The sequence below is a fragment of the Equus caballus genome, chromosome 7 (assembly GCF_041296265.1).
Source record: "Equus caballus isolate H_3958 breed thoroughbred chromosome 7, TB-T2T, whole genome shotgun sequence".
Taxonomy (NCBI): Eukaryota; Metazoa; Chordata; class Mammalia; order Perissodactyla; family Equidae; genus Equus; species Equus caballus.
The window spans coordinates 77,916,443-77,938,062 of NC_091690.1; the positions used below are offsets into that span (position 1 = coordinate 77,916,443).

The following is a 21,620-nucleotide window of genomic DNA, read 5'->3' on the forward strand; positions in this document are numbered from 1 at the left end:
TGATGTAACCAGACACCTAAAATAGTGCCCAACTCAGTTGATGCTCAGAAAATACTTGTTGGGTGAATAAAGGCAAGAGAGAATAGTTCCAGAGCAGAGGTCTAGAGCTTGACTTTAGAGAGAGGAGGAGCACTTCTTATTGGTAACAGGAAGGAAGGAGGAATGAGTGAGAGCAGATCTAAGTAGCTTTGATTTAGCATTGGGAGATTGAGAAAGTTCCTTTTAAATAGCATGTGTGATGGTTAGTTTTATGTGTCAACTTAGCTAGGTTACAGTTCCCAGTTATTTAATCAAACACTAACTAGGTGTTGCTCTGAAGGTATTTTATAGATGTGTCTTCAGTTAGTTGATTTTAAGTAACAGAAATTACCCTCAATAATGTGGGTGGGCTTCATCCAATCAGTTGAAGGCCTTAAGAGCAAAAACTGAGATTTCCCAGAGAAGAAGAAATTCCGCCTCAAGACTGCACATTAATTCCTGCCTGAGTCTCCAGCATGCTGACCTACCCTGTGGATTTTGGACTCGCCAGCCCCCACAATTGTGTGAGCCAATCCCTTAAAATAAATCTCTTTGTATGTATGCATGTATCCTATTGGTCTTGTTTCTCTGGAGAACTCTGATTGATATAGCATCTAATTTTTTTTTTAAATAGGTGAAATTATCATTGGAGAGTAAAGAAGCAGAAGATGGAAGATGAGAGAGTGCAGAGGTTTGAAGTAGTCTTTGCACAGAATGGAAGAATGAACCAACAAAAGAAACATAATGAGGTTTTTAGGCATGTTGAGGGTTCAGAAGAGGTTGCTGAACAGGATTCCCTTCTGTCCTAGTCTATCTAGAAAGCTATTGTTCTAAGGCCTTAAACTTTAAGGCTTCCTGTGACCCTGTCACTCCTTTGCCCTTTCCAGAAAGTGTTGCCCATGCTCTTGTTTGTTCCCTCAGTGATCCCCATTGTGTCTTGTTCACCATTATGTCACTAGCACTTGGGTGAGTGCCATGAACAACAAAAACACACAGTTCACACGTATCAATTATATCACCTGCTTATATTACCAGGCTCTGTTCTAAGCATTAACTCATTTAATCCTCACAACAACTCTATAAAAAGTAGATACTACTATTATCTTCATTTTACAAAGAAATAAAACTGAGGTAAAATACCCCACGACTAGTAAGTGGTGGAGTCAGGTTTTCAGTCCAGGCAGTGTGACCCCAGAGTCTATCCTCTTTCTCACTAATGAAGGTTGCCATACATTTATGCATTTGTTCCACAAATATTTTCTGATTTCTACTCTTGGTGCCTAACACTGGGGGCTGGGCATACAGCAGAGAGCCGTCAGAATCTCTGCCACCATGGAGCTGATGTTTCTAGTCAGGGGAAACAGATAATAAGCAATTCAATAAGTATATGAGATGGTAGTAAGTGCTGTGGAGAAAAATAATGCAGGGTGAGAAGAGTAAGGAAAGCAGGGAGAGTGTTGCTATTTTATACTGGGTGGTCAGAGAAGAACTCACTAATAAGGGCTATTTGAGCAGAGACTTGAGATGAGGGAGTAAGCCTGGGGGCTATCTGTGGAAGAAGGGTGTGGTAGAAGCCTCTAGTTGTCCCCTGTTACCCACTGTCCCCTTCTTCCTTTACTATTAGAACCCCTGACTTTTATCTGGGCACATGGCCACTGAAAATAAAGGTTAGGTTTTACAGCTTTCCTTGCAGCTAGGTGTGTCATGTGATCATGAGATGTGCACATTGCCAGATTGTGCCCTTAAAAGTAAGGGTATGCCTTCTCCTCTTTCCCCATCTCACTAGTCGGGATGGGGCCTAGCAGACATAGGGGTGAACTCTCTTGGATTTTGGAGACAAGGACCACTGCCTTGGAGAAGGCAGAACAGCTAAAAGGCTGCCGTATTAGCCCTGGAGTACTTATTCTTGGACAGTTCTATGAGAGAAAAAAATAAACTATCATGTTTAAACCATTGTATTTTAGGGTCTTTTTGTTATTACAGCATATATGTGGTAGGCAGAATTTTAAGATGGTCCCCAAGATTTCAGCTCCCTGTATACACATCCTTCACAATCGCTAGGACTGAATATGATAGATTTTACTTCTGTGATTAGGTTATATTATATGGCATATCTGACTAAGAAAGGGAGATTATCTGGGTGGGCCTGACATAACCACATGAACTTTTTAAAACGGGGAATTTTCTCTGACTGCTTGCAGAAGAGGACATCAGAAAGAGTTGAAGTATGAGAATCTTGGGTTTGAGGCACTGTTGCTGGCTTGAAGGTGGAGAGGCAATATGCAAGGAAGGCAGCCTGCTTCTGGACCTAAGACTGGCCCCCAGCTGATGGCCAGGAAGGAAACAGTGACCTCAGTCCTACAACCCCAAGGAACTGAATCCTGCCAACGACAAGAATGAGCTTAAAAGAGGACTTTTCCCCAGAGCCTCCAGACAAGAACTCAACCCAGCCAACACCTTGATTTCAGGTCTTTGATACCCTGAGCACAGAACCCAGCCAAGCCATGCTGGACATCAATCTACAGAACTGTGAGATACTAAATGAGCGTTGTTTTTAAGATGCTTAGTTTGCGGTAATTTGTTACACAGCCCCAGAAAACTTGTCTGTCTCCTAACTGAAACACAAGCAGAGCTGTCCGTAGGCTCTGAGGTGGGAATATGCTTGGTGTGACCAGGTACAGCAGGAGCAGAGTGAATAGGGAGAGAGAATAGGAGAGAAGGTCACAGAGGTAGCTGGCAACTGATCAGATAGCAACTTGTAGGCCATATGGGACTTTGGCTTTCACCTGAGGGAATGAGATGATAAAGCATTAGTGAGTGTTGTGCACAGGAGTGACAGGATCTGCCTGTATTTGAAAAGGGTCACTGACTGCTCTGAAAAGAGGAGATTGTAGGGGCAAGGGTGGCCGCAGGGAGACCAGTTACAAGGCTATGGGATAATCCAGGTGAGAGATCATAGTGGCTTAGACCAAGGTTTAGCTCTTAGGGAGTGATAAGTAGTTGGATTCTGGATATATTTTGAAGCTATAGCCAACAATTTGCTGAAGGATTAGACATGGGATGTAGGGGTGGGAGGAGGGTGGGAAGTCAAAAGTGACTCCAAGGTTTTGACCTAAGCAACTGGAAAAATGGACTTGCCATTTACCAAGAAGGGGAAGACAGTAAAAGGAGCAGGTTTCTTTTTGAGGGAGGCAGTTGGGAGTCTAGCTTTGGACATTTTAAGTTTTCCAGTTTGGGATACTTACCAGATATCCAAGTGGAGACATTAAGTAGGCAGATGGATACACAAATCTGGATTTCATAGCAGAGGTGCGACTCCATCATGCTGAATTTCTTTTAAGTCATTCAGCTCCCCACCTCCCATTTTGAGCTCCCTGTGATCAGGGATTTTACCTTATTCAGGGTTTTTTTAGGGGGTAGTGAGATGGGGTAGGTGGATTTGTGTGTGTGTAGGGGGTTCCCAAAGACATAGCATTGGTGCCTGGTGCTAGCTTAGACGCTCAGTGAATGGATAAATAGGCACGTGGATTACACCTGCCCACGACGCCCTCAGGAAATCAACCGTGTCACTTTCCCCCAGACCCAGCCAGGCGGCCCCCATAATCCCAGGGCATGCAAGCAGCCTGCAGGATTGGCTTGAGCCGCTACCCTCCCTGCGCTCGCCCCGCCCCCTTGACCCACCCGCCCACCGATATTCGACCCCCGCCCCTCCCTTACTGGCTTCTCGGGTGCTCTGGGCGGAGGCTCGGGCCTCGCAGGATCTCGGATCCCGTAACCGTTCTAACAGCTGGGAGAGGTTGGAGCTGCGGGTGAGTCCACGGCTCGGATTCACTTCTCTTCGACCCTGGGACCACTCTCGCCACTGTCCCCAGGAAGGTCCCCTGCACCCACACTCCCACGAAGCCCGCCTCTTACCCATCTTCCTCCTAGCCCTGGTCTTCTGCTTCTTTTTCCGCTCTGCTCGCTCTCTGCCTCCCCGCCCCCCAAGTAGTTCTCTGTGCCAGCTCCTCTGCTTTCAGCCCGTGGGCTGGGCGGGTGGGATAGGGGCTTTGCTGCCTCTAAGTGACCTCTTCCTCCCCTTCAGGCGGTCGCCAGGCTACACTCCCAGCGACGGTTCCTTGCTGTTACTGAGGTTCTCCGAGTGAGCTCTTTTGCTGTGTGTGTCACTTTGCTTCTAGAGTGATCACACGTGTGTGTGCCAGTCTCTCTGCGTGTGCGTGGCTGTGAGTAGAGTGAGCCTGTGCCTGGGACCCAAGTCTGAGTTCGTCTGTTTCTCCAACAGGCACTCCCGATGAAACCTCATCAGCAGCTCTCTCTGTCTTCCCTTCCCTTGCCTCCGGTATCCCTTAGGCCAGGTGAGGGAACAGGGTCCTGGGCGGTCAGCCGGAACTCTTGTACAGGGAGGGCCCCCACCTCTGCCCTAGGCCTGCTGCTTACCAGAGTCTTTGGGGAAGCTGAAGGGAGGGGTAAGGGTCTCAAGAAGGGCCCTCTATTGGTCTGGCTCTGCTCTGCAGCTACATCCATTTCCCCTAATTCCTTAGACCCTGGCCATCCCCTGTCCAGAACCTAAGGCCCCCTTTCTTGCCTCTCTCCTGGGCTGGGCCAACCAGGTGAGGCCCAGCAGCCAGGAGCCTGGAACTGGCAGTCAGAGCCTGAGCAGTGGGCAAGGTCAATTCGACAGCAGTTGAATGCCCAGCTCCTCGTGGTCTCTGGGACAAGGGTAGGCTTGTCTCCTGAAGAGGCATCATCTGAAGCCCTTGGATCTCGGCAGCACTCCGTCCTTGTCCTAGACAAAGAAGAGCAGCCATGGGCCTGTCAGAGGAAACAGAGGCAGTCCCTGAGGGCAGTGACTCCGTCAGGGCAGCCCACAGTGCTGGAGCCCCTGATAGCTGAGCTCAAAACTCTGTTCTCAGCTGTCCTGCAGGATGGCAGCCCCGCAGCTTGGCACTACCTGCATGCAGTGCTGGGTCTGCTGCCTCCATATCGTGCACTGTTGGTCGGTCACCTTGAATTGCTGCCCTTCCTGGAGCAGCTGTACCGCTGGGCACCTTGGGTCCAATCCCAGCTCCATTTGGACCTACTAGATGCTGTAGACCAGGCTTTCCCCCAAGACGTCTCTTTGTTAGACAGTGCCTCCCATGTTGACTGCTGTCCCCAGAGGCAGAGGTTCCATCGTGGGCACCCACATCCAGCCTGCCCTTTTGTTCAGGCTCGGTGGGGTGGGCAGCAAGTAAAGGAGGAGTTGGCCACATGGCTGCGACCATTGACACTGCCTGAGCTACAGCACAGCCTGGGTATTGTTGGTGCTGAAGTGGCCTTGGAAGAGAACCAGTGGCAGGATGGTCTTAGTCTCCTGCCCTTGGCACTTGCGACGGACATCCCTGTACAGTATGAAAGCAGTGACGCTGACAATGCAGCAGAAGAGCCTGTTGCAAGAAGAGAGACTAAGTAAGTAAGGGACCAAGTCTGGGGCTTTGAGCAGAGGAGAGAAAGAAGCCAGTTGATGGTGCCTCTAGGGTCACTTGATGTCTAGAGCCAGCTACATACTGATTTTAGGAATTTGCCTGACCCCAAGCCAAGCTAGTGGGAGGCTGCTCCTCTCTTCCTTTTGTTCTACAAAATAAACCCCGTGGTCTTAGTGTTAATTCCCATAGGCAAATGCAGAAATTCATGAAAATCAAAGTCAGTCATGAGGAAGCCAAGGCTTCAGAAAACAGCTTGAGTGTTCCTTCTCTGATGGTGCTGGAAGCCTGCTTAGTTCTTTTTCTCACTCATTCATAATCCCTGAGCCTTGCCTCTGGCCCCACCTAGTACTGGATGCTGGATGCTGTGTCCTTCCCTCAGAGTGCTCCTCGCTGTGTACTTGTCCGAGGGGCCTTCCCACTCATGCCTATGTGGGCGAAGCCAGCTCGAAGATAGATTAGAGTTGGCAGCACTGCCTGGGGGACTTTCATTCTGACCTTTCCAGCGCCTTCTGCCTGCCCTGCCAGCCTGGGTATCCTGGCCCCTTAAATGATGTTTTTTTCCCCCAGTCTGGCTCTCATTGCTCTGTTCAAGATTTCAGGATGCCTGTGGAACCCTCTTCTGAGGGTCCTCTAACTCTAGTCTTGGAATTTCTCCCCATCTTCTGGCCTGATTTTCTAAGTGCTTTGCTTTTTTTTGGTGAGGAAGAGTGGCCCTAAGCTAATATGTGTTGCCAATCTTCCTCTTTTTGTTTTTTCCTCCCCAAAGCCCCAGGCATAGTTCTATGTCCTAGTTGTAAGTCCTTCTGGGTCTTTGATGTGGGATGCCGCCACAGCATGGCTTGATGAGCAGTGTGTAGGTCCATGCCCAGCATCCAAACCAGCAAACCCCAGGGCACCAAAGCGGAGCATGCAAACTTTACCACTATGTGGCTGGCCTCCTCTAAGTGCTTTGCAGCTTGTTTGTGACACATTCACTGTCTGGGAAGAAGGTGATTTTACCTTTAATCAAGGTTGGCTTCCTCAGATTTTGCTCTAAGTTTATGGCTGGGTCAAGTTTTTCCTGAAGCCTTGAAGCCCTAATGGTGGACAGATAGGCAGGCTTCTGGGGCCCTGAGGGAAGGTGGCCAGAGTCAACAATTTATACCTTCAATAACCGCACAGACTCTTCCTTCTTCAAAGACCTGCCCTGTGCCCTGCGTATAGTTTTTCTTTCCTGGGGGAACTTAATTGAAGTGAAAATTGGCAGAGATGTTGGGAAGGGGTCAAGTTCTCTGCCCTCTCTATGGGCCTGGCAGTAAATCTCTGAGGCTTAGCTAATGTGGCTTAATTTGCATGAAGTTCTCCAGGACTGGCCTCCTAGGCATTCATTCATTCAACAAGTATTATTGGATACCTAATACATATCAGGAACTGCTAGATACTGAGGATACAGAAGTAAATAAGACAGACTCAATCCCTTCCCTTGGGGTGTTACACTTTAGTTAGGGAGATGGATGTTAAATAAATTGATACAAGTAAAATATAATTACAAATTGTGATAAGTGCTACAAAATCAAAGAACACTGCCTTTCCCCTGGTTGCTCCCCTGGGACGTGTGTGTGTGTGTGTGTACGTGTGTACAGTTGGGGGAAAGCACGTCAGAGGAGTCTGGGTCTAGATTAGAGTTAACAAAATATCTCACAGGTTAGGAGGTGAAATAAGAGGAGGATTTCAAGGAGGAGAGAGTAGTCAGTGGTGTTAAATGCTACTGAGGCAAGTAAGAAAAATGTGAAAATTGTTTGTTGGATTTAGCAACAAAGAGAAGATTGGCAACAGCAGTTTCAGTGGAGTTTTGTGAGGAGACTATCGGATTGTAGTGTATTCAGGAGTGAATGGGAGATGAAGAAGTAGAAATTGCATTTTACTATTCTTTCATGAAGCTTGGCTTGAAAGGGAGAGAGCGATAATAGGACAGCAGATTAAAAGAATAATGGCGTCTGGGTAGGACTCTTTTTTAAAAAAAAAAAGATGAAGAGATGTTCATAGCCCTTAAGACAGTGCTTGAGAAGTGGGTGCTCAGTAAATATTTATAGAGTATCAATGAATAAATATAGGCTAAGGGGAAGAAGAAGGAGAGACATCATGAAGAGGGAATAAGGGATTCAGAGCACAAATGGAGGAATAGCCTTGCAGAGAAGAAAGGACACTCCTTCCTCTCAAACTGGGAGACAAGATTAAGATGCGAGTATGTGCAGATAAATGTGTAGGAAGGCAGCTGAACTTGAGGAATTTCATGGCTGAGAACCTAAGTTTTCTTTGGGCAGGGAAGAAGGCAGAGAAGGGGTGGGACTGGGGGCTTAGCGGGGCTGGGCATGGGGGTAGGTGGCGGTCTGGAATAGCAGCTGAGGAGAGATAGCTGCCTGAGGACGTGTATAAGACATCAGAGCAGAGTGAGCCCACAGTTGAGACCGGATACCAGGAATCTATAGATGAGCCCATATTCCTGGTTCTGTGATCCTCTGAATGTACCTAGGTCATGTAGGAGTTTAATGGTTGAGAAGATGAACTTTTAATAGCAATTACACTATTAAGATGTTCTGATCCAACATCAAGATCATGAACCCTATTGTTGATATAAACTTTAGAATAGGATTATCTCTGGGGTAACTTGTTCTGTTGATCTAGGTTTGTGTCAGTTAAAGACACTAGTATACCCTGTTTAAGTCTGTTTGGTTATTCAGAGTTTTTTTGTGTGTGTGTGCTCTGAGGTCACCCCAACCAAAATTATTTAGTCCAGGTAATTAACTTCCAGTTTCTTGGATAATTAATTTTCCCATATCAGTTTTGTTGACTGATGTGGTAGAAGGGTAAGAGGATTGACGTTATCAAAGGATGAGGGGTTGAAGGATGCACCATTGGATCCTGGCTGGAAAGGAAATGATGTGAAACTAGAGGTTGTGATGTTGGGGGAAGAGCAAGAAAGAGTCACAGGCATGGAGATCATGCAGAGTTGGAAAGCAGGTATAATGGGAGGAAAGATAGGAGATCTAGAAGGTTAGGAAGGTTGTCAGAGAGGAGAAATCAGGGACTGTGGGCTGGCAAGGTGGGAAAACGAGTTGGGAAAACAAAGTATTCCCATTACTTTTGCTCAATATCGTATAATACTGACTTCATAGTAATCACAATTAATCTAGAATGATTATTCATTTATCAGAAAGGGGAGTGGTTCATGCACAGGTCTGTGTGAGTATAGCTGCCTGTGTGTTGCATCATGCACTGCATTTGCTCAGTCTGTGGACACCTTAGTGGCAGTAGACAGGCTCTGACAGTGCCAAATCAGGTACTCTCAGTCACCTGATCTAGCTCCTCCTCTCACTGGCCAACAGTAGCAACCTGACCTCTTTGCTCTGCCTCTTCTCTCCTGATTTTTTATCATACAGGCCTCAGCTTGACTCTGAAGTTCCTGGGGAGAAGCCCTTCCGTAGGGGAAGCACTGGCTTTGTACCTCAGACTTCCCTGCTGGGTAGCCAGGTGATGACCATTTTGAAGGCAGAGAGGTGCCTGAAGAAGATCCACTTCCTCTACCTCAATGTGGCTCCCAGCCGGTACTTTAGGTGAGTGCCTCTGCCCAGACCCCTTCTCCTACTCCCCACACTCCCTGGTTTCCTCCCCTGCCATCTTCCCTCCTCCTCTCCACACGTGCTCTTCTCCTATCCTTCTCATTTCTCATTCTCCCCTCTCATTTCTTCTCTGTCTCCCAGTTTCCGCCCTCTTCCCTTCTCCTCAGCCTCCTCTTCTCCACTCTGCACCTCGTCTTTGGACCCCTTTGCTCTCACACCCCTTCATCTTAGTCATCCTTTTTTACTTTTTGCTCTGTCTTCTTTATTCTGTCTTAGAATGATAGAAACATTTGATCATCACCTCAGAAGGGAATTTAATGGTGATCTCTTCCAACTCCAATGTAAAAACCAGGTGTTTGTTTAAATCTTTACAGTCAAGGAAGCTTTGTGTTCCCCCAAGGCATCCATTCCTTAGACTGAACCAAAATCTGCTTTATTTAACCTCTACCTCCTGGTCCTAGTTTTATCTCTGGGGCTATAAAAACAAGTCTCTTCATTCCACATGACTCAAGAGGCATTCATTCACTTTCTTCCATTAGATCCAAATCTTACCTAGTTTTAAAGGCCCAATGAAAGTCCCATCTCTTCCCAGAAATAATAGTAATACTTAGCGTTAATCAAGCTTTTCTATATATGAGGCATTGTGGTAATTAACACATGACGTGTGTTATCTAATTCTTACCTACCAGCTAGGTGCTATTGTTATTTCCATACATGAGATGAGTAGACTGGTTCATAGACAGCCTAAGTAACTTGTCCAAAGACACATAGTAAGTGGTGGAAACAGGACTTAAACCCAGGACTATCTTAAAAGTCCGTGCTCTTAAGCCACATCTGATACACTCTCCCAGAGAGAGCCTTCTTTCCTGCATATACTGATCTCTTTCTTCTGAACTTAGGTAGCACCAATGATCTGTATCATCCATTCATTTACTGATCAATTTATTTAACAAACATTTGCTGAGAGCATTGTGTCAGTTATTAAGCAATTGTCTCTTGGCTGTAATTCTACTCTTCTCTCTCTGCTTTGTGATACTGGGCATGAGACTCTGCAAACTCCATTTCTCCTTTTCCAGCTGGCCTCCTGTTAGGTTTGATTAATGGGGGCGCTAGAAAGAGACTGGACAGCAGGATCAGAGGAGAAGAGACTTTCTTCTTCCTTTGCTTGCTCTTCCTGTCAGCGTTGCCCCAGAAATGGTCCTTCACCCCGGCAGCAGCAGGCACTTTCTAAATCAGCTTCTTCATGATCCTGAGAGGTACACACACCAGCTGGGTGGCACCTTCCCATTAGAGTTCTGAGTCTCAACTCTCAAGGCCCCTCTTCCAAACTCCTTAGGCACTGATAGCAGCCAGGCAGCATCTCCTTAGAAATCCAAGTCCCAACTCTACCAGCCCCTCCTCTAAGCTCATAGCTTCTAAGAACCCAAACCTCTTCTCTTTGTTCCTCTAGTTCTGAAGCTGCATCCATTTCCGGCAGTTCTTATTTCTGTGCTACCTTAGTCTTCCATTTTTGCTTTTTCAGTCCTCTGACACCTTTTAAAAAAACACATTCTGTCTGTTAATTCACTTTGTTGAAATGCCTAGTACAGTTTCTGTTTTCCTGACTGGCCCCTAACTGATACATAAGTGGTCCCAGGAAATGATCCTCAAATATGGGATTCTGATATTGTTTTGGTAATGACCTTGGCCTTGAACAATGCCGAACTCCTTGCTAATGGGAAATAGGATACAAGTAATCCAGGACATGTAGTGACATCACAAATAATTAAATTATCACTTGTGGTTGAATATGATGAACTACCTACTGACACCTCGTGACTACTATGCTTGACTGCCTGGCAGTAATGATAGTAATAGTAGCAGTGTGGGATGGGATGCCTGTTGACCATGGTGGAGAGTTACAGAAAGAAAATTACAAGCTTAAGACTTTAAACTATCAACTCAGTCATAATCAGAGAAGCAGCACAATCAAAGATAATTAGGTACATAGAAAGACCAGAAACCATGAGCAAGAGAACTAAAAAAGAAGTGAATAATTACAGGACCAACATCTGCCAAAGGAGGAACCCAGGGAAGTGAGTTTAGCATTTGGTGCTGCTTTCCCCAAACAGAGGCGCCTGTCAATTCCAGCAGAGGCAATTGTGTGTCAGTTTTACTATATGCTCCTAGAGTCTGAGAAGAGGAGCTGAGACTCAGAAAGCTGAAGAACAGAAGTTGTAGTTCAGGGCCCTGACCAAGGAGGGAAGTGTTTTCTGGTTCAACTGATATTGTAACCAGGGTCCCAACCCAAAGCCCATGGGATTTGATTTGTGGGTTATCTGATGCATTCACACAGATGATTTTCATATTTTATCCAGATATTTTTTGCCTAACTTTTCTAGTTATTCTCAAGTGGGAGTGTTGGTCCAAATTTCTAGTGTACCATCAGCAAAAGTAGGAGCCTGGCCTTTATTGTTGCATTTTGTATGTTTATTTGCCATGTAACAGGGTTTTGTTCAGTGTGTTTGAATTTATCAAATTTTTCTTGTATTTGTCCTAGATTTTGATTCATACTTAGGGATTTTGCCTACGAATTTATTCCTTCACTTCCTTAGAGTATTTGCTCAACTATCACCTCCCCACCTTCTCCCCCGCATCTAAAATTGCACTCCCTCCTCCCCTGGCACTGCCAATCTCCTTTTCTTCCTCTTCCCCCATCCTCCCCTCTATGTTTATCGTCTTTCTTCTCCAGTAGAATGAGAGCTCTACCTGGGCAAGAAGTTTGTTTTGTTATATTTAGCAATGTATTCTCAGGGCTTAGAAGAATTTAGCATAGAATAGAAACTTAGTGACATTTGTTAAATGAATGAATGAATTACCCAAAATAGGAACAGATTTGGAGGGAGTAAATGATCAGTTCAGTATAGAACTTGCTGTGTCTCAGATATGTGCAGACATAGAGTGTGAGGTGTTTTGGCATCAGTTGAATATATGGATCTGGGACTCAGGAAGATCTTGACTTGCCCCATTTACTCTCTAACATCACTTAATGCTCCAATTAATCTGCATCCTTTGAGGACAAGGACTATGTAGTAGTTTTCTTTATGTCCTCATCTCCCATCACAGCACCTGGACAGAGGGGAACTTGATAATGGTTTAACTGAGTTTCATGAAGTCAAGGACTGGATTTTTCTTGTTCGCTGCTGTATCCTCAGTGCCTGACACAGTGCTTGGCATCATAAGCATTTGTAGAATAAGTGAATATTCCCCAAAGGAGCCGTGGGAAGTGAAGAGACTGCTCTCTAATTTCTGGCCCTGTGCAGAAAGAGCAGCCTCCATCCAGAAATTCATGCAGAAAGGAGTGTCCCCTTGGGAGAGCCAGGGCCCAGTTAGGATAGGAAGCTATCCTATGGAAGCCAAATGGCCCAGTGGTTAAGAGAGGGGGATTGAGTCAGGTAAATTTGGTTTTAAATCCTCTATTCTTCTCTTAACTACCTTAGGCAAAGTTATAACTTCTCTTTGTTTCAGTTTTCTCATCTGTAATTTGGGGAAAATAATACTCCAGAAGATCTAGTCACTTTATCAGGAATGAACTAAAATTTTGTATGACTTGACTTAGTGAGATCATTCTGGTATCTATCCAATACTCAAGTTATTTGCTTAATAACCTATTCTAGAGAGTTGAGAGAAATGAGATATAGAGGAGACCCATTTTTTCTCTTAGGTATTATAGGCATAAGACCTAGGACATACAGCTTTTAAAGAGCTTTAAAATATATTTAATACTTAAAAATATTACTGGCTCCAAGTTATGAAAAGAAAACTACAAAATAAAAATTAATACATGCTTTGTTAAATGTGCCCATAGCATTATGCTAGTCTACTGCAATTACATTCAACTACTATACAGCTCCACATAAATTGTGCGTAATGTGGGCTGTAGGTGCATCTCACTGAAGTAGGAGAACTTGTAGGACTTTAAAGTGGCTCTGGAGACATGAACGAGTCTGGCTCACGAGGTTGCAGGTTTCCTCTTTAATGGCCTGTGTCTGGCCTTTTAGTTGCCCCCTGCTTTTCCTCATTCTCGGTTACTCTAAACAGCATTCCGTGATTATCTCTGCATATTATTTCAGTATTTAGGGATATATGTATTTTATCATTTCTAAAATGCACATTTTTTTCACATTTCAACATCTCTGAAATTGCGATGCTTCTTACAAATTGGTGGAGTATCGTATTGGCAGCAGTTTTATTTTAGTGTTTCATAAAAAAAAGTGCTGCATCTTACAACTGATAGTATCTTAGATTTGATGGGATGTAACGTATCTGGGTTTGGAGATAGGAACTTCTTGGAACTGGCTAGGTGCCTTTTTCTTTCTTCCTATCTATCTTTGGCTTCCATTTCTTCGTAATAACATTTGTTCCATCTTTCTAGTTTGAAGATCCTTCGTCTCTCTTTCCTCTCTTCCCCTTTTCTTCTGCCTTCCTTCCTGCCTCCTTTTTTCATCTCCCTGTCCTTCTTTTGTCCCTTCCTGAAGTCTTCTCAAATTCCTAGGGCTGCCACTGATCAGAGCTCTTCTTTTAAAGGCCCTACAGCCTGACGGTGGTGCCACCAAACAAGGTGAATCCTGAGCACTACATCTTCTCTCCCTTTGGGATCCTACATGTACATCCTGTGGAGGGCAGTGAGACAATGACACTGGGAACCTGGCACCGCCACTCTGTCCTTTGGCAACAACTCCAGTTCATTCCATTCTTCAAGTATTGCCTCTTACGCAAGGCCTTGGCCTGGTAGGTGATGATGGGTATGGAATTTGGGGGGAAGTGTTGCAGAGAGCTGTGGCACATTGTCCCTGCCTTCTGATCTGCAGTTGGAAGAAGAGTATGAAGTTGCAGGGGCTGCAATGGCGTCGGACTTTCCTAGAGAAGCATCTGCTCTGTGCTGTGCCCCACTTTGGAACGGGGCTGCTCCATATTAGCAGGTGAGGTCTTCAAAACACAACTTAAATGGATTTTTTAAAGTAATTTTTATAAAAGGTAATAATATGTTTCTTGTGGAAAATTTGGAAAATACAAAAAAGCACAAAGGTGAAAAATCTTTAATCTCACCACCCATAAATAACTACTATGAACATTTTGTTGCCTACTTTTGTGGTCTTTTTTCTATCACATATATATCACATACTTTGCATATTATTAAGTAACTAGTTTTTTTCTCTGAATAATTCATTCTGAACATATCTCCATGTAATTACATATTCCTACATCAGCTTGCCCCAGATCACACAATTATTAAGTATCAAATCTGGGACTCTAATTCAGGTGTTTGAATCTGAACTCTCTGCTCTTTCCATGGTATTTCTTGGATTCTTTTTTTGGAAAAGCTTAGTTATTCCTATTTTCAGTACTTTCTTGGTTTCTCTGTACTCCTCAGCCTCTTGAGTTATCTTCTGTGATAGGAGTTGTGAACTCAAACACCTATGGGACCCAACAGGAGCTAAAGAAGAAATGCATTGGGTTAGGTGCAAGACATTAGGGAGTGTGGGGACTGCAGTCTGGAGATTACATCTAAAGAGGACAGTCACTACTCAGTTCCAATTGACTGTTGCCATTGGGAGTATGGCTCCAGCATGTCAGCCACCTTATTTTCAGGATTTCCTAGAAATCCACACTTTGTTGTAAAATTTCTTAATTTTTGGTTAGCTCAAGTTTTTATTAAAACGCTGTGCTGGCTAACTCTTAGTGGTACATAATATGAAAACCCATGGGCTAGTAGTTTGCAACCTCTGCTCTAGGCATCTTCCAGTCTAACCTAATCATCATGGTGTAATTAAAAACGTATGAGCTTGGAGGCTGGATCTGAATTTAAATCCTGAATACTAGCACGGGCTTTACTCTCTGAGCCTCCGTTTCCTGATCTGAAAACTCAGGATAAAGATTTCTGCTACACAGCTGTAGTGAGAGTTAAATGAGACTGAATATGAAGTACCATGTTCAGTGCCTCTTAATTGGTACTGAATAAATGACACCCATTATGATCATCTTCTGCTTAAATGGAGTCTTTCATGTTTTTCAAGGATGTTTAGAGATGTGGAGTTCTCAGGGTGGGTGGTGGGGGAGTGGGTAACAGAAATGGGTTTCCTCAGGGATGGTCAGCCCATTTGGAAGGTGGAGGTTCATCACCTTTGATCCTAAAACTCACCTGTTCATCGAGACTTTTAGGGTCCTCAGCTTGCCCTATTCCAGGGGAAGAAGCCTCTGTAATCTCTCCTCCTAAGTCAGATCTTAGGATCTATTTGACCCTCTCTTCTGGCAGAAAGATCACTCATGTAAACATTTGCACATACTCCAGGCCATTCCCAAAGAATTCCCCAGCCAGCAACTTCCTGGGCTTGAATTCTTCCAAAGAACTCTCAGGCAGAAGGTGTCACTGTTGGTCACTGGGAATATTATAACCTTTCTCAACTTTTGCTTATTCTGAGGTGAGCTGGGCTAGGAAGAAGTCAAAGGTGTCCAAGGAAAGAGAGCCGAGATGTCAGCTCTGACCAGCTTAACCCTTGATTCCAGGCTTCTGCAGGAGCTGCACTCCGTGTCCTGGCTCCCCCAGGAGCCAGATCGGTCCTATGAGCTGCTAGATCTGCAGCGGGCTCTGGCCAAGGAGAAGCACAAGGCTCTGCGGGTGCTCCAGCGCTGCCTGCACCTCTGCGCATCCATCCTTCGACTGGTAAGAGGTTCTAGTCTATTGTCAACATTTTCTCCAAGCTGAGCTCACTAGAGTTCCAGCCTCTACTTGGCTTAAGTTCTCCTGGGATCCCTTGGGTGGCCTGGACCCTGCAGTTGTCTCAGAGCCCGGCAACAGCAGTCTCTGCTCTGGGTGGATGGATCAGTAACAGATGGGCAGAGACTTGGACTCAACCTTTCCCTGAAGGTTGGTCCTGGCCTTGAGCAGGGAGGAGAAGGAACATAATGTCTATTTTTTCAGTTGTTTGAGCCAGAAGCATTACGGAATTTGAGAGTTGGAATCCTGATCTTTCATGCTGCTGGGCTTATCTTTGAACCTATCTTAAACCTTTGGCAGGCCGCTGTGGCTGGTGGAAGCATCCAGTGATGGTGTCCTTCCTAATTACGCCTGCTTTGCATCTGTGGTACATGCCTCCTGTCTAGGGCCCTGGGAGGCCCTGCTGTGTACTTGCCTCTTGCCCAGGACTTACCATTACAGTTTGTTGTCTGTCAGGTGGGGCTGGATATTCACACAGTTCTCCGACTAATCTTTGTCTACAGATAGTCCAGTTCCAAGAGAGGGAACCCACCCAGATTTTGTGAAAGTGAAAAGTGATGTGAAGGCCTTTGGTATGTTCATACGGGGAAATGGCCTTTAGCCTCCAGACAATAACAGCTGGATCTGCCATTGCACTAAGCTGAATGGGGCAGAAGGTGGGGGTGAGCTGCTCTACAGCCTTTCTCTACCTCCCAGTTCATAAATCCCACCTTTATTTTAATGTCACAAAAATAGTTATAATTTTTATAGTCAGTAGTTATTCTTTTTATTAAGAGATTGTTTCCATGCAGTAAACAAATTTTAAGTGTACAGTTTTGAAATATTTGCATATGTATACTTCCATGTAACCACTACCTGGAACAGGGTGTAGAGCATTTCCAGCACCTCAGCCAGCTCTCTGTTTCCTCAATTGTCAATGCCCCCAAAGGTAACCACTACCCTGACCTCTGTCACCAGAGATTACTTTTGTCTGATTTTGAATTTTATTTAAATGGAATCAGACAGCATGTGCTCTTTTCTGTCCACCTTTTTTTTCACTCAACATTCTATTAGTGAGATTTATCCTTAATATTCAGGTACTAGTGGTTCACTCTTTTGTACGCTATGTAGTATTTCCCTGTATGAATGTACCACAATTTATTTGTTAATTCTCCTATCGATGGACGTTTGGATTGGCTCCAGGTTTTCACTATTATGGATAATGCTGCCTTGAACATGTCTTTGTCGTACATATCTGTTGGTGGACATAAGCACTCATTTGTTTGGGGTATTTATGCCAGTAGTGGAATTGCTGGAATAGGGTATATGTATGTTTTGCAGTGCCAGACAGTTTTTTAGAGTGGTTGTACCAGTTTATATTCCTGCCAACTGCATGGGAGACTTCCAGTTGTCCTGTCTTCTCACTGACGCTTGGTATTGTCAGAGTTTTACCTGTAGCCGAACTGGTGGGTTTACCGTGATATCTCATTGTGGTTTTAATTTGTGTTTCTATGATTACAAATGATGTTGAGCATCTTTTCATATGTTTATTGGCCATTTTGTTACCCTCTTCTGTGAAGTGTCTAACTCTGTTGCTCATTTTTATTGGTTGCCTGTTTTTTTCCTATTAATTTGTAGGAGTTCTTTATATATAATATGTATCAAATATATGTATGTATTGTAGGTATTTTCTACCAGTCTGTGACTTACCTTTTTACTATTTTAATGATGTCTTTTGATTAGCAGAACTTCCTAATTTTCATAAAGTTCATTTAATCAATATTTTTGGTTAGTACCTTCTGAGTCCTGGTTTAAGAAAACTTTGCCTACCCCAAAGAAATTTTATTGCCTTTTCTTTCACGTTTAGAAATGGTTCTGTGGTTCACTTCAAATTAAATTTTATGTATGATGTGAGGTGACAGTCAAGTTTTATTTTTCCTACTTATTGAAAAGCCTGTCCTTTCCCCTACTTAATTACAGTGGTGTCCTTTTATTAAATCAGGCAATTGTATATGTGTTGGTCTATTTCTGGACTTCCTTTTGTTCTATTGGTCTGTCTATCTTTTTTTCAAGTCACAACTGTCTTAATTATTGTAGCTTTATGATAAGTCTTGATATCTGGTATTGTAAGTCCTACAATTTTTTGTTTTTCAGGATTTCCCTGACTACTCTAGGTTCTTGGAATTTCCATACAAAGTTTAGAATCAGCTTATTAATCTCCACAAAATAGTTTAAAGGATTATTTTGTTGGCTTGCTTTGAATCTATAGATCAATTTCGGGGAGAACTGATATCTTGACAATTTTTCATTTCCTAATCTGTGAACATTTGATCTCTATTTATTTTCGTTTCTTTAATTTCTTTTAACAAGGTTTTATAGGTTTCCAGTAGAGGTCTTGAATGTATTTCATTAGGTTTATTACTGGATGCTTGATATTTTTTTGTTGTTATTGTAAATGGTATTTTTTTTTTTTAAAGATTTTATTTTTTTCCTTTTTCTCCCCAAAGCCCCCTGGTACATAGTTGTATATTCTTCGTTGTGGGTCCTTCTAGTTGTGGCATGTGGGACGCTGCCTCAGCATGGTCTGACGAGCAGTGCCATGTCCGCGCCCAGGATTCGAACCAACGAAACACTGGGCCGCCTGCAGCGGAGCGCGCGAACTTAACCACTTGGCCACGGGGCCAGCCCCAATGGTATTTTAAAACATTATTTTTTTCTAATAGTTGCTACACCATACCCAAATATTAATTTATGGTGCATAAAAAGACATAATTGTGAAAGGACAATCCAGAAAGCTTTCACAGGGCAATATACAATAATATTTTTATCTCAGGATTTCTTAAACAAAATATAAAAATTTTAAACAATAAAACAATTAATAAATTTGTCTATATTAAAATTAACTTTTAAAAAAGCACCATAAAAAGAGTGAAAAGACAAGCACATGCAATATGTGGAGCCACAGTCTGTGCTGCTATGTAGACGGGAATGGAACCTGTTCCTATTGGCAGTCCCCCCAAAGGGGTGGAAGTAGGGAAGGAGAAGATCAGTAATCATCCCAGCTAGTCGACTGTATTGTTAGAGAAGCAAGCTTGTGATCTGCGCTGAATAAAAGCACGCTGCTGCCCATTAAACTGTAGCATTACTAATAACTAGAATAGATTTGAAATGTTAAATAAATAAAGATATTAAATGTGAGCGTTTGGTAGATACCCTTTGTCAATTTTTAAGGAAGTTCTCATTGATTCCTAGTTTGCTATAAGGTTCTATCATGAATGGGAGTTGAATTCTGTCCAGTCATTTTTTTTCTGCTTCTATTTAGATGATGATGGGATTTTTTTCCTTTAGTCTATTAATAAGGCAAACTGTCAGTGTTAGACCACCTTTGCCTTTCTGGGGTAAACCGTTTTTCCTCCTTCCTCCCTCACTGCCTCCCTCCCTCCCTCCCTTCCTTCCTCTCTTCCTCTTTCTTTCTTCCTCTTTCTTTCTGTGTAACTTTTTATTTTGATATAATTTCAAACTTATTAGGAGAGTTGCAAGGATAGTGTAATAAACTCTCATATACCTTTTACCCAGATTGTTATTTTGTCCCATTTACTTTATCACCTATGCTCTTTCTTTTTCTATGCATATACATTATTTTTCTGAACTGTTTGAGAGTAAGTTGTAGATGTCAAGTCCCGTTACCCCTATGTATGCCAGTGTGTTTTTCATAAGAACAAGGACATTTTCCTCTATGACTCTAGTACAGTCATCAGAAATTAGGCAATTTTGCTTTGATACAATTCTGTTATCTAACCCACAGTCTTATTAAAAATTTGCCAATTATTCCAATAATTTTCTTTATTGCTATGTTTTTTTCCTGCTTCAGGATCCAATCCAGAATCATGCGTTGCATTTAGCAGTCACTTCTCTTCAGTCTCTTTCATGTGGAACAGCTTTCCCATTCCCTTTCCAGTTTCATGTGGACTTGTTTTTCTGGCTCCTTGTCTTGTGGTGGGACAACTCTACAATATGATGTACATTCCAAAGCCATCTCCCCTTCGCATCAGACCAAGAACCACCTTCGCTGTACCTTGCTTGGCGCTGTCCCCTCCTTGTTTTACTTCCCTCCCACCCTTAGAGGTTTGTTTCCTAAAGATTATTCCTTCAGTAAATCTCATTTCCCCAAGTTCCTGTCTCAGGCTCTGCTTCTAGGGAACCCAACCTAAGAAATTAGACCAAGCTTATTCAGTGTTTTATTCAAATATTCTATAGCTACAATTGTTTTTCTTACCCACTTTATCTTTCAGTTTCTGAGAGATATATGTTAAAAATCCCCTCCTATGACTGTACATTTATTAATTTCTCCTTGATCTTTCATTTTGGAACATGTATTTCAAAATCATGCTGTAATGTGCATAAAGGTTCATAATAATATTTCCTGGAGACTTTATTAATATGAAAAAGTCTTCATTCTTGTTACTGCTTTTCTACTAGAGATCTCTTTTGTCTGATGTTAAGAGCATCAAGCATTTGCTTGATCCATCTCTTTCTATCCCTTTGTTTTCAGTCTTCCTTTGTTGTTTTGTTTTATGTGTATCTCTTACAAATAGCTGGAAAACATTTAGTCTGAAGATCTGTCTTGCAATAAGCTTATCTCATTTATTGTGACTACTGATAGGTTTGGACTTACTTCTCCCATCTGGTTTTGGTGTTTCCTATTTCCTATGGTTTCTATTTGATTCTTCCTGTGTTTCTTGTCTTTTGTTGGATTGTTTACCTTTTTGTTGATGTTATTGTCCTCTAACGATTGGGATATTATACATTTTATTCTTCTTGTTGTTGCCCAGGAACTACTCAGTGCCTACTCATCTTTCTTAGTTTTAGAATGTTGATTTTGTTTCTTTTCATAGACTGCTAGCTGGAGGAAGCCATGTAATTCAGTTCTGGGCAATGAAATGTAAATGGAAGTCACTTGGAAAACTTTAAAACAGGCAAATTCAACTAGAATGTCTTTTTGGACCTTTACTCCTGTCTTATTGTCTGACCCTTAGATGAAATTCCTGGTGATAGAGAAGCCATCTCACCATGATAAGGGTGAAAGTCATATTAAGGATGGAGGAGGAAGAAGACAGAAGGAGCTTTGTTCTGATTGATGTTATTGGGCCAATATGCCATCCAGGGATTTCTTATTGCATTAAATAAATAAACCTTTTACTTGCTCAAGCCGCGTTTCTTCTAGTTTTCTCTTACTTGCAGCTGAATGCATATGTAAGATATTTATACCCTTGTCCAACAGTTGTAGCTGTTCAACTTACATTTTATAACAATGTGTCTTTCATGTCTTTTTCTAAAAGCACCTTCTCAGAGAGGCCTTCTCTGGTCACCTTGTTTAAAATTGTAAAGCCCACTGTCACCAGCACTTCTCATCCCTCTTTCCCTGCTCTGTGGGGTTTTTTTTTTTAAATAACACTTATCACCTTTTTGCATAGAATATAAATTGCTTACTTATTATGTTCATTGTATTTTTTTCTGTTTCCAACTCCCCCACCACAGAGGGTAAGGATTTTTATCTACTTCATTCACTAGTATATCTCTATATTATAGGGGTGGCATATAGTATGTGCTCAGTGAAGATTTGTTGAATGAATGAATGCCAAGTGTGAATTTGTCTCCATATCTTTCTCCCAAGCAGAATAAGTACCTCAGCATTCTCCTCATTCCCTTTCTCTCCTCTCTCCACCCTCCACCCTTCCTATTATGCTTATATTGATATCTCCTGAAATTTTAATTCTGGATTGTTACAAACATTCTTATTTT

General features: G+C 43.0%; 1 protein-coding gene and 1 long non-coding RNA gene across 3 annotated transcripts in view; both read left to right on the forward strand.

The window, feature by feature from the left end:
• Positions 1 to 403: 403 nt before the first annotated feature.
• Positions 404 to 1,971, forward strand: LOC138925195 (uncharacterized). The gene is made up of 2 exons (XR_011441088.1): positions 404 to 542; positions 653 to 1,971. It is a non-coding gene; the product is annotated as an uncharacterized lncRNA (long non-coding RNA).
• Positions 1,972 to 3,831: 1,860 nt separating this feature from the next.
• The window catches only part of DNHD1 (dynein heavy chain domain 1), a 67,095-nt gene continuing 49,306 nt past the window's right edge, over positions 3,832 to 21,620 (forward strand). Inside the window, exons 1-7 of one of the 2 annotated variants that reach the window (XM_070274589.1) lie at positions 3,832 to 3,894; positions 4,301 to 4,373; positions 4,629 to 5,466; positions 8,903 to 9,076; positions 13,649 to 13,852; positions 13,933 to 14,043; positions 15,629 to 15,785. In XM_070274589.1, the coding sequence (XP_070130690.1) occupies positions 4,310 to 4,373; positions 4,629 to 5,466; positions 8,903 to 9,076; positions 13,649 to 13,852; positions 13,933 to 14,043; positions 15,629 to 15,785 (1,548 nt within the window). In that variant the 5' untranslated portion in view covers positions 3,832 to 3,894; positions 4,301 to 4,309. The remainder of the gene's footprint in view (positions 3,895 to 4,300; positions 4,374 to 4,628; positions 5,467 to 8,902; positions 9,077 to 13,648; positions 13,853 to 13,932; positions 14,044 to 15,628; positions 15,786 to 21,620) is intronic. The other variant, XM_070274590.1, reaches the window with a different exon arrangement.